Below are 15443 nucleotides of genomic sequence, written 5' to 3'. Positions count from 1 at the left end.
CCTCCCGAGTAGCTGGGACTAGAGGTGCCCACCACCTCGCCCGGCTAGTTTTTTGTATTTTTTAGTAGAGACGGGGTTTCACCATGTTCACCAGGATGGTCTCAATGTCCTGACCTCATGATCCACCTGTCTCGGCCTCCCAAAGTGCTGGGATTACAGGCTTGAGCCACTGCGCCTAGCCGATCATGTGATTTTTGTTTTTAATTCTGTTTATGTGGTGTATCACATTTATTGACTTGAGTATGTTAAAACACCCCTGCATCCCTGGTGTGAAACCCACTCGATCATGGTGGATTATTTTTTTGATATGCTGTGGGATTCAGTTAGCTAGTATTTTGTTAAGGATTTTTGCATTTATGTTCATCAGGGATATTGGTCTATAGTTTTCTTTTTTTGTTATGTCCTTTTCCTGGTTTTGGTATTGGGGTGATACTGGTCTCATAGAATGATTTAGGGAGGATTCCCTCTTTCTCTATTTTCTGGAGTTGTGTCAGTAGGATTGGTACCAATTCTTCTTTGAAGGTCTGATAGAATTCTGCTGTGAATCCGTCTCGTCCTGGACTTTTTTTTTTTTGTTAGCAATTTTTTATTACCGTTTTAAGCTCACTGCTTTTTTTTTTTTTTTTTTTTTGGTATGTTCAGAGCTTCTATATCTTCCTGGTTTAATCTAGGAGGGTAGTAAATTTCCAGAAATTTTTCCATCTCCTCTAGCTTTTCTAATTTATGTACACAAGATGTTGATAGTAGCCTTGAGTTATCTTTTGTATTTCTGTGGTTTCAGTTGTAATATCTCCCATTTCATTTCTAATTGAGCTTATTTGGATTGTCTCTCTCTTCTTGGTTACTCTTGCTAATGTTCTATCAAGTGTATTTACTTATTCAAAGAGCCAGCTTTTTGTTTCATTTATCTTTTGTATTGCCTTTCCCCCCCAATTTCATTTAGTTCTGCTTTAATCTTTGTTATTTCTTTTCTTCTGTTGGGTTTGTGTTTGGTTTGTTCTTGTTTCTCTAGTTCCTTGAGGTGTGACCTTAGATTGTCTATTTGTGCTCTTTCAGACTTTTTGATGTAGGCATGTAAACTTTTTCTTAGTACTGCCTTTGCTGTATCCCAGAGGTTTTGATAGGTTGTGTCACTATTATTGAGTTCAAATAATTTTGTAATTTCCATTGTGATTTCATTGTTGACCCAATGATCATTCAGGAGCAGGTTATTTAATTTCCATGTATTTGCTTGGTTTTAAAGGTCCCTTTTGGAGTTGATTTCCAATTTTATTCCACTGTGGTCTGAGAGAGTACTTGATATTATTTCAATTTTCCTAAATTTATTGAGACTTGTTTTGTGGCCTATCACTTGGTCTATCTTGGAGAAAGTTCCATGTGCTGATGAATATAATGTATATTCTGCAGTTGTCAGGTAGAATTGTTTTGTAAATATCTGTTAAGTCAATTTGTTCCAGGGTATAGTTTAAATCCGTATTTCTTTGTCGATTTTCTGTCTTGATGAACTGTCCAGTGCTGCCAGTGGAGTACTGAAGTCCCCCCTATTATTGTGTTGCGATCTCATTTCTTAGGTCTAGTAGTAATTGTTTTATAAATTTGGGAGCTCCAGTGTTAGGTGCATATATATTTAGGACTGTGATATTTTCTTGTTGGACAAGGCCTTTTATTATTAAATAAAGTCTCTCTTTGTCTTTTTTAACTGCTGTTCCTTTAAAGTTTGTTTTGTCTCATACAGGGATAGTTACTCCTGCTAGCTTTTGGTGTCCATTTGCATGGAATATCTTTTTCTACCCCTTTCCGTTAAGTTTATGTGATTCCTTGTGTGTTAGGTGAGTCTCTTGAAGGCAGCAGATACTTGGTTGGTGAATTCTTGTCCTTTCTGCAATTCTGTATCTTTTATTCTAATTCTGTCTTCTGAACTCTACATTCCATATCCAACAGGTTACTTGACATCTCCAGTTGAATATTAAATAAATATTTCAAACTCAATATTGTCAAAGCAAACTCATCATCTTCCTCTGAAAACCAGTTCTGTACAGTCTCACCTGTATCACTTGATGTCAAGTCATTCCTTCTATTAGCTTGAACAAAAACCCTGGCATTATCTTTAACTTCTTTCACACTCCATACCCAATCCATCAAGATAGTAAGTTGGCTCTACCTCAACATATATCTATATTACTTTCACCACCTTCACTACTAACAACTTTGAGTCTCACCTGGACTTTTGAAGTAGCTTTCTAAAAAGTCTATTTGGATCCCTTCATTCTCTTTTCAACACAGAAACCAAAGTGATTCTTTTAAAACCTAAACCAGATTATTTAACTTCTGTTTATGAAACACTATAATAACTCCAATTCACTTACAGTAAAAGCTCAAATGTTTACAATGGCTTAATAGCCCTATATTGTCATGCACCTCATTATTTTTTCTAGCTTGTTTTCTACTACTATTGTGGTTGCTCACTCTGTTCCAGAAATGTTCCAGAAATACTGACTACATTTTTCTAGGAACTCTTCATCGAAGACTTCATTCTGACTCTTTTCTCCCCAAAATGTTCTCTCCCAACATATCTTTGTGGTCAAAACCATCACTTTTTTAAGTCCTTGCTCAAATGTCACTATGGTAGTTTGAACTGTTGGTCACAATTTTTTACTTTTAGGTAATAATAATATATTTTCATACTCTTGCCATGATCTCATGGTGCTTGGATTATGCTTCCCTGCTCTTTAATTTAGGACTTGATCATTTTATTTGTTTTAGCTGGGATTTTAACAAACATGACCCAAGCCAAAGCTTGAAATGGTCTTGTGTGATTAGGATTGTCCTCTTGTGTTCTCACTTTTCATTGTGAGAAGAATATGACTCTAGTAGCCCCTAGTCTAAAAGCAATAAGATACATATGGAGTGGATCTGGACTTGTCCTGTAGCTTGAAACCAGGCCAAGAGCAGCTGAATCTCTGCCAAGTCTGCATGAGTAAAAAATAAATGCTTGTAATTGTATGCCACTGGGTTTTTGGTGGTTTATTACATAACAATAGATGAGTAATAGAGTCACTTTTTCAATGAGCCCTACCTCAACCACCCAATTTTAGGTGATAACCTATATCCCTTTACCACTTTCCCAAAAATTCCAGTCCCCCTTAGCCTACTCTTTTTCTTTTTGCTTCTATAGCCTTATCATCTTCTAATATACTATGCCATGCTAAAATAAAAGCTCCATAAGAACTTGGATCTTTGTTTTGTTTGCTAATGTATCTCAGGCACCTAAAACAGTGCCTGACACATCATGGTACTCAATAAGTACCGGTTGAGTGATCAAACTCCAAATGTGATATTATAATAAGCTTCACTCAGGATTTTGTGGGAAACATGGCACATCAACCACCATAATATCCTTCTTCATGATATCCCCTTTAAAGACAATGGCACATCACTCATCATACTATCAGACACAATAAAATTCAATTTTAAAATCTCTGTTCAATTTTACCAAATACTTCTTGAATACAACACAAAGATTTTATGTTTCTTTCCCTACACAAATTGTATATATCCCACTATTTCCTCAGCAGTTATGCTCTCTCATTTTTTATTTGCCCCACTGGCAAAATAAATACCATATGGGCAGTTGAATAGTCACCAACAATTTTCTGTTTTCCCAAAATGCCCCTTGTGCATCTTATCATTTTTCTTCATATCCTAGAAGAATGTAAAAGGTAGCCTTTTAACAAAAGACTCTTATTATTAAAGAATATCATTGATAAGAATCTAAGTTTTTTCATATTGGTATATTATTTTCAACTAGATAAAATGAGTTCCTTGAGAATAGAAATTGTGCATTTTTAGTTTCAGTCTCTGGCGTACTGCTTGACTGATACACAGTCTTTAAATGTAATGAATAACAATCAGAAATTTGATTATTTACTCACAAGCCAGGATGACCAAAATGGGTATGCTGTTAGTAATGCAATAGGAGTATATGTGGCTCCAAATGCAAAAATTTGTGTGAAAAACAAATACATCCAGAGCAGTCCCAGGCAATCAAGAAGTATACCAGTAATTATTTGTATGGCCTGGAAGAAAATAATACTATCATTAATTATTATTTCAGTTCAACCTTTGAAAGGAATATACATCAAGAAAAAGCCAAGGTGAAGATGGAAGGTGATGACCTAACAGAATTTTAAATTTCTCAACATTCAAATCAGATAAGGAGACTTTATTATTTCAGAGCAGTTTGTAGATATAATGACTATGTACATATCCAATAAAATTATTCTAGGAGTCTGTTTATCTGATCGGTTCAGGAGATTACATAGCATTAGTCTTGGAGTCCAGAAGAATTGATCTCTTTTGAGAGTCATCAGTCCCTGTGTGGTCAACAATCCTTGACCTGTATGGTCAAGAATTCTTGACCCAGGTCAACAATATTATCCTGCATATACAACTCTTATGTTCTACAGGCAACTAGACTTGGTATTTCTGACCTTCCCTAGATTCCTCTTATCTTACCAAAGCTGGGTTTTGAACTTTGGTTCCTTTTGTTCTTCCCACCTCCAAAACATCTATAACTGATAGTCTTGAGTCCTTCACAAGAGGGTCCTTTTGAAAGGATAGTGAGCCTTTGGGATCCTTGGTTTTCTATCACTCTTCCAAGGGGCTATTTCCTGATGTGGAGGTCTCAGATAATTCGTACCCACTGAAGTTATAGGTCAGCTATGACAGTTTCTCAGCCGTAGGAGGACAATTCTAAGTTGTATGAAGAGCCCTCTAACATATCACTGTAGGGCCTTTCAGTTGGTTTTCAGGTAGATATTTCTCAGGGGTGCTTTTTTTCTGCCACGGCTGAATGAACCAACATTCTGACTCTCCCTACCTACACCCCCAGGTAAGCACAGGGGTTAAGTTTCAAAAAGCTGAAGGAGCAGAATTGGAGTTCATAACTTAGCATCTTTTGCCATACTGCCACCATAGTTTCACAATGTCTGGGGATTCCTGACATATTTTTCTTACAGATTTTCTTAAAACATGGACACCTCTACTTGAAGTTTGCAATGAGCTTCTGTTCTGGTGTGTGATTCTGGGGAGAGCCAAGAAGTGGCTAATTAATGAAAATACTATTTTCACTTGCAGATTAACGCCTAGGCAACACAAAACTACGCATTTAGAGGTACTTCAGGCAGGCTGTGGCAGGAAACAAGGGGAAATTGGAATGGACAGGACTTTTCCCACTGACTGACATGCTGTGCACATTTCATCTCCTTGCTTGGCATGGAACACAATGACTTTCTTTGAAGTCTGAGTTTAGTGAAGGATGTGGAATTAAAAAAAACCCTTTATTTTTAAGTAATTATAAATTTGTAGGAATTTTCAAAACTATGGACAGGTCCTTGTGTCCTGAGTCCAGATTCTCAGAATGATTATATCTTACATAACTATATGACAATATCAAAATTAGGAAATTAACCTCGATACAGTGTGTGTGTATAGTTATGTGTCATTTTAGCACATAAGCATATTTGCATAATCACAACCATAATCAGGATACAGAACTATTCTATCACCATGAGGATATCCCTCGTGCTGTATCTTTATTGTCCCAACAATGCTAAACTTCTGGTAGTCACTAATTTGTTTTTCATATCCTCAGTATTATCATTTTGATAGTGTCAAATAAATGGAATAATTCAGTATGTTCCTTTTGTGATTGGCTTTTTTGTTGTTGTCCAGCAAAATACCTTTGAGATTCATCAAGTTGTTATGTGTAACAATGTAGTTCACTCCTTTTTAATTTCTGAGTAGTAGTCTATGATATGAACAACTAGAGTTTAATCACCTCTTGAGGGGGTATTTTGACAGTTTCCAGTTGGGGAGCTATTACAAATAAAGATGCTATGAACAGTCATATGTAAATTCTGCAGACATCAGTTTTCAGTTGTCCAAGATAAATACCCTGGAGCTCACTTGCTAAATTTAATGGTAAGTGTATGTTTAGTACTTAACTAAGATGTCAAACTATTTTTGAGAGTGATTATATCATTTTCATATTCTCACTGGCAATGTAAGAGAGATCCAGTTTCCCTGCATCATCTCCAGCATTTGGTATTGTCACAATTTCTTATTTTAGTTGTTCTAATAGGTTTGTAGTGATCTCTCATTATGGTCTTAATTTGCATTTCTCTCATGGCTAATGATGTTGAGCATATTTCTATATGCTTATGCTATCTGTATATCTTCTTCAGTGAAATGTCTTTTCATGTCTTTTGCTGGTTTTAAAGTTGGATCATTTGTGTTTTTTCTGTGGTTGAGTCTTAAGGTTTTAAGAAGGATATTCTTAGATATAAATCCTTTGTCAGAGATGTGGTTAGCAAGCATTTTCTCCTACTCTGTAGCTTGTCATTTCATCTTCCTAACAAGGGTATTTCACAAAACAAAACTTAATTTTGGTGAAGTAAAATTTATTGATTTGTGTCTTTTATGGATGGATCATGTTTTTAAGGTCATGTTAAAGAGCTCTAGAGTCCTAGGTACTAAATATTTTCTCCTATGCCTTCTTCTAAAAGTGTTATAGTTTTATATTTTATATTTAAATATAGTATTCATTTTGAGTTAATTTTTGTATAAGGTAAGAGACTTTAGTTTGAGGTTCTTTTATTTTTTGCCAGTGGTTATCCTGTTAGTCCAACACAATTTTTAGAGATGACTATACTTCCTCCATTGAATTACTTTTATAAAAAGTCAGTCAACCATAACTGTATGAGTCTACTTATGGATAGTGTGTTCTGTTCCATTTATCTGTGTATCTGTTACTACACCTATACCACACAGTCTTAATATCTGTACTTACATGTCTTAAAATCAAGTAGTATGATTCCTTTCACTTTATTCTTCTTTAAAAAGTTTTAGCTATTCTAGCTTCTCAACCTTTCCATAGAAATTTTTGATAATCTTATTTAAATCTACAAAAAATATTTCCAGGATTTTGATAGGAATTGTGCTAAATCTATCTGTCAATTTTGGGACAATTAATATTTTTACTATGTTGAGATTTTCAGTCACAACAATAAATGTCTTTTCATTTACGTAACCTACTTGGAATTCTTTTATTTTATTTTATTTATTTATTTTTTGGAGATGAAGTTTTGCTCTTGTCAACCAGGTTGGAATTCAGTGGCATGATCTCAGCTCACTGCAACCTTTGCCTCCCAGGTTCAAGCAATCCTCCTGCCTCAGCCTCCTGAGTAGCTGGGATTACAGGCATGTGCCACGGCACCCGGCTAATTTTTGTATTTTTAGTAGAGACGGGGTTTTACCATGTTGGTCACGTTTGTCTTGAACTCCTGACCTCAGGTGATCCACCCGCTTCAGCCTCTATTAGTATTAGATAATTTTCAAAATATGAGTCCTGTACATATTTTGCTAACTTTATACCTAAGTATTTGTTTGGCTGATATTAAATAGTATTGTGTTTTAAATTTTGTTGTCGATATGTTCATTGCTATTATATAAAAATATAATCAATTTTGTATGTTGATCATTAATCTTGTATCCTGTGACCTTACTGAACTCACTTATTAGTTCCAGGAGTCTTTTTTTTTTTTTTAATTGCATGGGATTTTCTACATAGATCATCATGTCATCTGCAAACAGGGATATTTTCATTTTTTCCTTTACAATTTGTATGCTTTTTAATTTTCTTTTTTATCTTATTGATCTGTGCTAAGACTTCTAGTACTGTGCTAGTAAGCATGGTGAGACATGATATCTTTGCACTGTTACCAATCTTAGGTGAAAATAATTCAATTTTTAAACATGAAATATAATGTTAGCTGTAAGTTTTTTTGTGGGTGTTCTTTATCAGGTTGTGGAAGTTCCCTTACATTTCTATTATTCTAAGAGCTTTCTAAAATATCATGAACAGGTGTTAAATTTTGTCAAATGTGGTTTATTTTGCATCAACTGACATGATCATGTGATTTTTCCTCTTTAGCCTATTAATATGATGGGTTACATCGATTGCTTTTTGAGTACTAAACCAGCTTTGTATATCTGGAATAAGCTTCACTTAGTCATGGTGGAAAAGTATTTTTAAATATTGTTGAATTATATTTGCTAATACTTCATAAATGATTTTTGGGTCTATATTCTGAAGGATATGGATCTATAGTTTTCTTCTTTTGTACTATCTTTATTTGTTTTTGGTATCAGAATAATATTGGCCTCTTCAAATAAGTTGGGAAATGTTTCATTCTCTTCTGTTTTTTTGAAATATATTGAAAATAACTGGTGTTGAATATTCTAAGAACATCTGGTAGAATTCTTCAGTGAAATCAGGCCTGGCCTGGAGATTTCCTTTTCAGGAGTTTTGAAATTACAAATTTAATTTTTCTAACAATTATAGGGCCATTAAAATGATCTATTTCATATTGAGCTGTAGTTTGTGCTTTTTGGGAAAATTTGTTCATTTTATCAAAATTGTTAAATTTGTGTCTATAGTTACTGATAGCAGTCTCTTAATATTATTTTGAGATGTAAATTATCTGTAGTAATATACTCTATTTTATTTCTGAGTTTGATAATTTTTGTCTTCTTTTTCTTGATTAGTCTTGCTAGATGTTTGTTGATTTTGATGATCTTTTATAAGAATCAACTATTTGTTGTACTGATTTTCTCTACTTTTTAAATTTTAATTTTATTGATTTATTTTCTTATCTTTATTATTTTCTCCTGATTTCTTTGGGTTTATTTTGGTCTTCTTTTTTCTAGTTTTTTTTTTTTTTTAAGGTGAGAGTTTAGAGTATTTATTTGACAATTTTCTTGTTTTCTGTAAGCATTTAGTGTTATACATTTTGATATCATGTATTTTCATTATAATTTAATTGAATTTTATAAATTTTTCATTGAAATGTCCTCTTTAAAGCATTAATCATTTAGAAGTGTCTTAATTTTCAAGTTTGGAGATTTTTTGTTATCTTTCTCTTACTTGGTTTCTAGTATGATTCTATTTTGGTGAAAGAACACATTCCATATGATTTCAATTCTTTTAAATATTTCAAAGTTTGTTTTATGACCCAAAATATAGTTTATTTGATTAATGGTCCATGGACACTTAAAAAGAATGTGTATTCTTAAGAGCAAAGACATGGAATCAACCTAAATGCTCATCAACAGTAGACTAGATAAAGAAAATGTGGTACATATACACTAAGCCATAAAAAAGAATGAAATCATGTCCTTTGCTGCAACATGAATAGAGCTGGAGGCCATTATCCTAAGCAAACTAACACATGAACAGAAAACTAAATACTGCATGTTCTGACTTATAAGTGGGAGCTAAATGTCCAGCACACATGAACACAAAGAAGGTAACAACAGACATCAGGACCTGCTTGAGGGTAGAAGTTTGGAACTGGGTGAGGATTGAAAAACTACCCATGAGGTACTATGCTTATGACTTGGGTGATTAAATAATCTGTACAATAAGCCCGATAATAACAATTTACTATATAACAAACCCACCCATATACCCCTGAACCTAAAAGTAAAAAAATAAAAAGAAAAAAAAAAAGAAAAAAAAGAGTATATGTTCTGATGTTAGATATTCTATAAATATTAATTACATTTTACTGGTTGATGGTGGTGTTGAGTTCTTTAATATATTTGTTTTTCTTGCTTAGTTACATCAATCAAATTTTTATTTTTAAAATTTATTTTATTTTTTAGTGATATAATATTTGTACATATTTGTGGGGTACATGTAATATTTTGCTACATTTATTGAATGTGTAATGATCAAGCCAGGGTATTTAGGATATTTCTATATGTTGCAAATGTTTCAAGTTCCTCTCTCCTAGGTATTTTGAATTGCTTTGGCTATTTGAAAACTTTTTTGATTCCATACAAATTTTAGGATTTTTTCTATTTCTATAAAAAATGACGTTGGTATTTGGATTTGGAATACATTGAAATTGTAGATTTCTTTGATTAGTATCGTCATTTTTCCAATCCATGAGCATGGGATGTCTTTCTGTTTGTTTGTGCCCTCTTCAATTTCTTTTATCAGTCTTCTGTAGTTTTACTTATAGTTTTCCTTTCACCTTGGTTAAATTTATTCCTAGGTATTTTATGTTTTGAAATTGCAGGCTTCAAAACATTAGTAGGTATATCTCAACTGGGGACCCAGCTTGAGGTATATGAAATAAAAAAGAAAACCCAGGAAACTCACTAACATATCATTCTCTGGGTTCAAAGCTCCCTAAATCTTATTCTTCCTTATCTGTACTTCTCAGGATCTCCTTGTATTTATCCAAAGTTTTAGATATAGTTAGTGGTAAGAATAGGGAGAAATGGCTGTTGGTATGTCTTAAAGCATGAAATAAAACCAAAGCTCTGTGTCTTCTTAAGATAACAGTAGATCTCATTAGAAAGACAGTAATATAGACAATAACAAATTTATTTATTCTCAAATATATTTCAACTAATTATTTCCCAATATCAAGACCAGATAAATGGATAAGGGGGTTAGGAATCCACATCTTTAATATCATACCTTGAAAATGAGGAGAGAAAATATTGGGTTCATTGCTTGTTTTACGTAAGGCTCTTAGTATAATTCTGGCAAAGGATCAGGCAGATCTTAAATAAGTGGGAGTAATAATATACTGGTGATGTTGGGAATTTTCCTGAACCAAACTTTAATCCTGCTTGTTTAATCCTAATCTGGTTCCATCATCCAAAAATGAGTGGATAATGCAAAATCATCCAGCAATATGGGTGAATACCTGCCATATTTGATGAAGTTGACTGGAAAAAGAGTCATGTGTTTTGGGGGTAATCTTGAAAGCACAGTGCTATTGTGACCACTGTCCATAAAGCTTTATGGTCTGCAGCTTCTCCTGAATGTAGTTTCCACAATTTGATCATCTCATTTAGAACCATGTCATCAGCTTAGCTTGAAATAATTTATAGATGCCAAAAAGAGATTTCTTTACCCATTTCCAGAGTCAGGGTTTTCTGAGAGCATGAGTGGGTTTAGACGTTGTTGGGTCATTTACATGTTGCTGATAAATTCATAATTTCTGCTTTATTTAATGTGAGCCTGATAAATAGCTTATGTGTTGAGGCTGAATGTGGAAAAATGCAGATGCTACATAACAATTTCAGGACACTTCTATTAACATTCCTCCATTTGAGGAGTTCATAATAGAGGTGGTTACAGTCTCTTCCCTTTTATATTTAGAAATCGCAACACTATAATCATTTATTCACTCAAGTGGCATTTAGTTCTTACCCCCAACATTCTTGTTTCCTCTCTTATCCACAGACGAGTTCGTGGCATTTTTCACTAAGATACAATAGAGAAATGAAAGAATAAATGTGTTCCTTTTCTGTAGGAAAATATGAAAACAAATTAATGTTAATTTTTTTGGGGGTAAGAAACTTAAACTTTAGAGGGAAATCCAACCTACAGCTGCCTATTTTTCATGACTTTGTTGTTCCCTGAGAGCTTTTTGCATGAAACCACCAAGATTACCATCTTGAGAAATCCATTAGTTACCTCTCACATTGTTCGTTCACTTACAAACCTTAAATTAGGCTTTAGTAAATAGAATATTTACTAAATATGTTGACTGTCCCAATAACATCAATCCCTCTAGAAATTACCCATATCCCCACATCTTACAGGGTCAGAAACATTGGGCTTTTGGTTGCCATGGTTTATTCTCTTACTCATTGTTTCCCTCTAAATTAAAGCCTGGTTCAGGGGTACCTGACTGGAAGAACCCATGTCATATACCTCCACCAGATGCAGGGGAGGCTGGAAAATAGAGTGATAAGTTATATTATTGAAAGGTGGGCTTCATAAGTTAGGAACCAATAAAAATATAGAGAGGGTGTTCAATAGATAAGAAAATTACAACTCACAGATAGCTATCATTAGATTGTATATAACCTGTGTTATTCTCCCTAGCATCCATATTTAGTATCCATAATTATTATTTCATCCTAGCTGATTGGGTCAAAGGTAAACATCTAAAGCAAGGTGAGTTCATGATATTCTCTTTCCAAGATTGTTCAGGCTGGTCTCTTGTTGAGAAGACGTAAAAATTTAGTAGCAGTGGCATTGCCATGCTCTTCTCTAATGGACAAAATTGTAGAGAAAGTAAGTTTTGAGAGTGAGAGGATAGAGAAGACACCCACAGAAAAGCAGAGATGGAAGAACAGAACTTCCCAAGATTATGATGGCTTTCCATTTTCTAGTTCCAATTTCTTTCAGAAACCTGGCTGATTTCTGGTCCTTACATTATGTAAAATACCTGTTCATATATTATAACAAATATATCTTAATTTTGCTAAAACTAATAAGAGATAGCTTTTGTTTCTTGCAACATTTTTTTTAATTGCTTTGTCTTGTACATTTTCTCATGTGGTTTTGACAGTCTCCCCAATCTCCAAGGGAAGACTGTCAAAGTCTAAGATCTTGTCTTTACATTTTTCGTTTATAAACGTTTCCTTTCACTTATATAAACCATGAACTTTCAAGGCTTAAATTGCCTTTGAGATGGCCCATTAAGCTTGAAATTGAAAGCTATAGTGGAAAGAGTCAAACTTGAGTTCGTATCTTACCAGTCGTGAGTTCAAATCTTACCTTACGTGACCTTGTTCACATCATTTACTCTTTCAAAGTCTGTTTCCTCAGCGCCAAAAACAAAACAAAACAAAACAAAACAAAACAAAACAAAAAACACCCTCCTTCCTGTAGCACTGTATTGGGGAGCAAAAAAAAGAAACTTACAAAATTGAAACTCGAACAAGAGGAACTTATGGTCCACAGCAGACCATGTCCTACACTGACTTGATCACAAGGCCAGAGGGGTGTGATCCTGCAGCTGGTGCCCTTAGTTATGGATCTTCCGGCTTCAGAGTTGCGGAGGCAGCACCTCCCTAGTCGGAGATGTTTCCTGGGTGGTGACCCTCATCTCTTCTCGCGAGATTCCAACGCAGCGGTTACGGTCTAGAGCGGCCGCCAGGGGACTCCACGTGGAGACCTGTGCCGACACAGGCACCCTGGGGGCCTGGAAACTGTTCTGAGCCTGCTGTCCCTCAGGACTGCAGTGAGAGATGAGGCGTGGGGTGGGATCTGACACAGACGAATGCTTTCCTGTCCATGTTAGCGTCATACTCGCTGCGCCTGACTCCAGCCGCAGGCCGATTCTCTGGATGCCTCCACAGAGACGTTATCAAGCAAATGTCCTCTTCATCACTTCTGTAATAGGTTAGTATTAACAAGTCTTTTTACTTTTAATCCTCACAAGGTCTAGAGGGAAGGGTACCAATCAATAAACCTGGGCCCTGGTCCTTAACTCTCCCTTTTATTTGGTAGTTGCCTGTTTGAGCAAAATATTGATCTTCCCTATTCTTTACGTTGTTTTTCTGTATAGTTAAGGTGTGCATTTTGGGGTAAAGTAAATTATAAAATACAGAGACCACAGATTTCAATGTGCCCTTAATCCTGTGCCTGGTGATGACCTGCCAAATGTCAGGCAAACAGTCAAAACACAAGTAAACAAGTAACAACAACAACAACAACAACAAACCCAAAAACCAAAACCAAAGTGTACAGTCACTGCAGACTTTTTCAGCTTCCTATGAAAACTCTTCAGAGATAATATTTTATGCCCAGTGAGACTCTGTGCTTAATTCAAGTTGCTGAATATAGATAAAATACCTTTCCATAGCCTGAAAATAAAACGTGTAATATGTGATATGATCTATAATTATTATGTACATGCATTTTATATATCAGGAAGTTTATGAAAGAGAAAAAACACCCATCATAGCATGATGATTTTATGAATTATTAGTATCTTTGTCAGTTGATATTATTTATAGACCCTCTATATTATACGCAATTTAAACTTAAAAAATGTGTCACAAAGTGCTTGGTGTATCAGAACTGAAAATCCTTTTTTTTTTTTTTGAGACGAAGTCTCACTCTGTTACCCAGGCTGGAGTGCAGTGGCATGATCTCAGCTCACTACAACCTCTGCCTCCCGGTTTCAACCGATTCTCCTGCCTCAGCCTCCTGAGTAGCTGGGATTACAGGCACATGCCACCATACTTGGCTAATTTTTGTATTTTTAGTAGAGACAGGGTTTCACCATGTTGGTCAGGCTGGTCTTGAACTCCTGACCTTGTGATCCGCCTGCCTCGGCCTCCCAAAGTGCTGGAATTTCAGACATGAGCCACCACACCTTGCCCTGATTGTACCTTTCAGCAGAGTGAGCTGTTTGCCATTTCTCTGTGTAACTGAATATTGAACGTTATTTTGGAGTACATCTTTTTGAATTCTTTCCTGACCACATGTGGAGCTATACAAAGTTAGGGAGATTAGCACCTCAAGTAAAAAAGGGAAAAATGTTTCTGGAGGAATTGGAGGCTTGAGAAAAGATGCTTTTCCTAGTTCTTGTTGGTATATAGAGGTGATTTTTGAAGTTAAAGGTGAGATCATTTGTATAGAGGGCTATTTTTGAATAAAGTTACTAGAAACATTCTAAACTTTTTTTTGTTCAGATATGGACTAATTTCTGTTATACCTAGGAATATATACCTAGGAATGTAATTGCTGAGTCATAGGGCATACTTTTAATTGGCTATAGTTGATTCTGCTAAACAGCTTCCTAAAAATATCAATTTATGCTTCCCTCATACACAGTATGAGACTTGCACATATCGCTAATACCTGACGTTTTTAGTTTTTGTAATTTTATATTTTAGCATATTTGTAGTAGAGTTGTATTCAGGGTTTTTCATTTCCTTTAATGGTAATAATGTTGAGCACATTCTTATATGCCTATTGGATACTTGGTGATCCTCATTTAAGAAGTACCTATTCACATTTTATACCCAATTTTATATTAGTCTATTTCTTAATACTTAGTAGGATTTCTTTATATAGGAAAACATGCAGCTTCTAGAGTCTAATAAACAGGCATGATTGGGAGGCAAAAACAGATTTTGAGACAGATTCATCCACTTTTAATTCCTGGGGTTCCATGACGAGAACTGATTTCTTCCCAAAATAGGGTGAGTGGTGCCTTCACTGTTTTTCCCAAGGAGTCCAGGGACCCCAGGAGTTATCTTAAGGCCTCTCATGTGTGTATTGAGTGGCAAGACAAAATAGAGAAAAATAATTCAGGCAACTGAGAACAAAACCTTTTTCCAGCAAAACAAGATCCAAGAAAAGAAAAACATAAAGGCCTTTTTAAATATACCTATAACTTGGATATCCACTTTTAATTAAGTTGAGTGCTGTTTAATGCTCATTTACCATTGCAAAAATCTTGATGTGAGTCTTTTTCCAGGAATATATATTCAAATTATCTTCTGTCATTCATTTGAAGATGTCTGTTGATGATAAGTTTCAAATTTTAATGTAA

General features: G+C 34.8%; 1 protein-coding gene across 1 annotated transcript in view; it reads right to left on the bottom strand.

Annotated features, from left to right (window-relative positions):
- The window catches only part of LOC105532795 (membrane-spanning 4-domains subfamily A member 5-like), a 33575-nt gene extending 22234 nt beyond the window's left edge, over positions 1-11341 (bottom strand). The window contains exons 1-2 of the mRNA XM_011971081.1: positions 11294-11341; positions 3933-4076 (exon numbers count right to left, since the gene is read on the bottom strand). Of these exons, the coding sequence (XP_011826471.1) occupies positions 3933-4076; positions 11294-11341 (192 nt within the window). The remainder of the gene's footprint in view (positions 1-3932; positions 4077-11293) is intronic.
- Positions 11342-15443: the final 4102 nt, after the last annotated feature.

Source organism: Mandrillus leucophaeus, unplaced genomic scaffold, assembly GCF_000951045.1.
Source record: "Mandrillus leucophaeus isolate KB7577 unplaced genomic scaffold, Mleu.le_1.0 Scaffold986, whole genome shotgun sequence".
Lineage (NCBI taxonomy): Eukaryota > Metazoa > Chordata > Mammalia > Primates > Cercopithecidae > Mandrillus > Mandrillus leucophaeus.
This window is presented reverse-complemented; position numbering and strand designations above follow the sequence as displayed.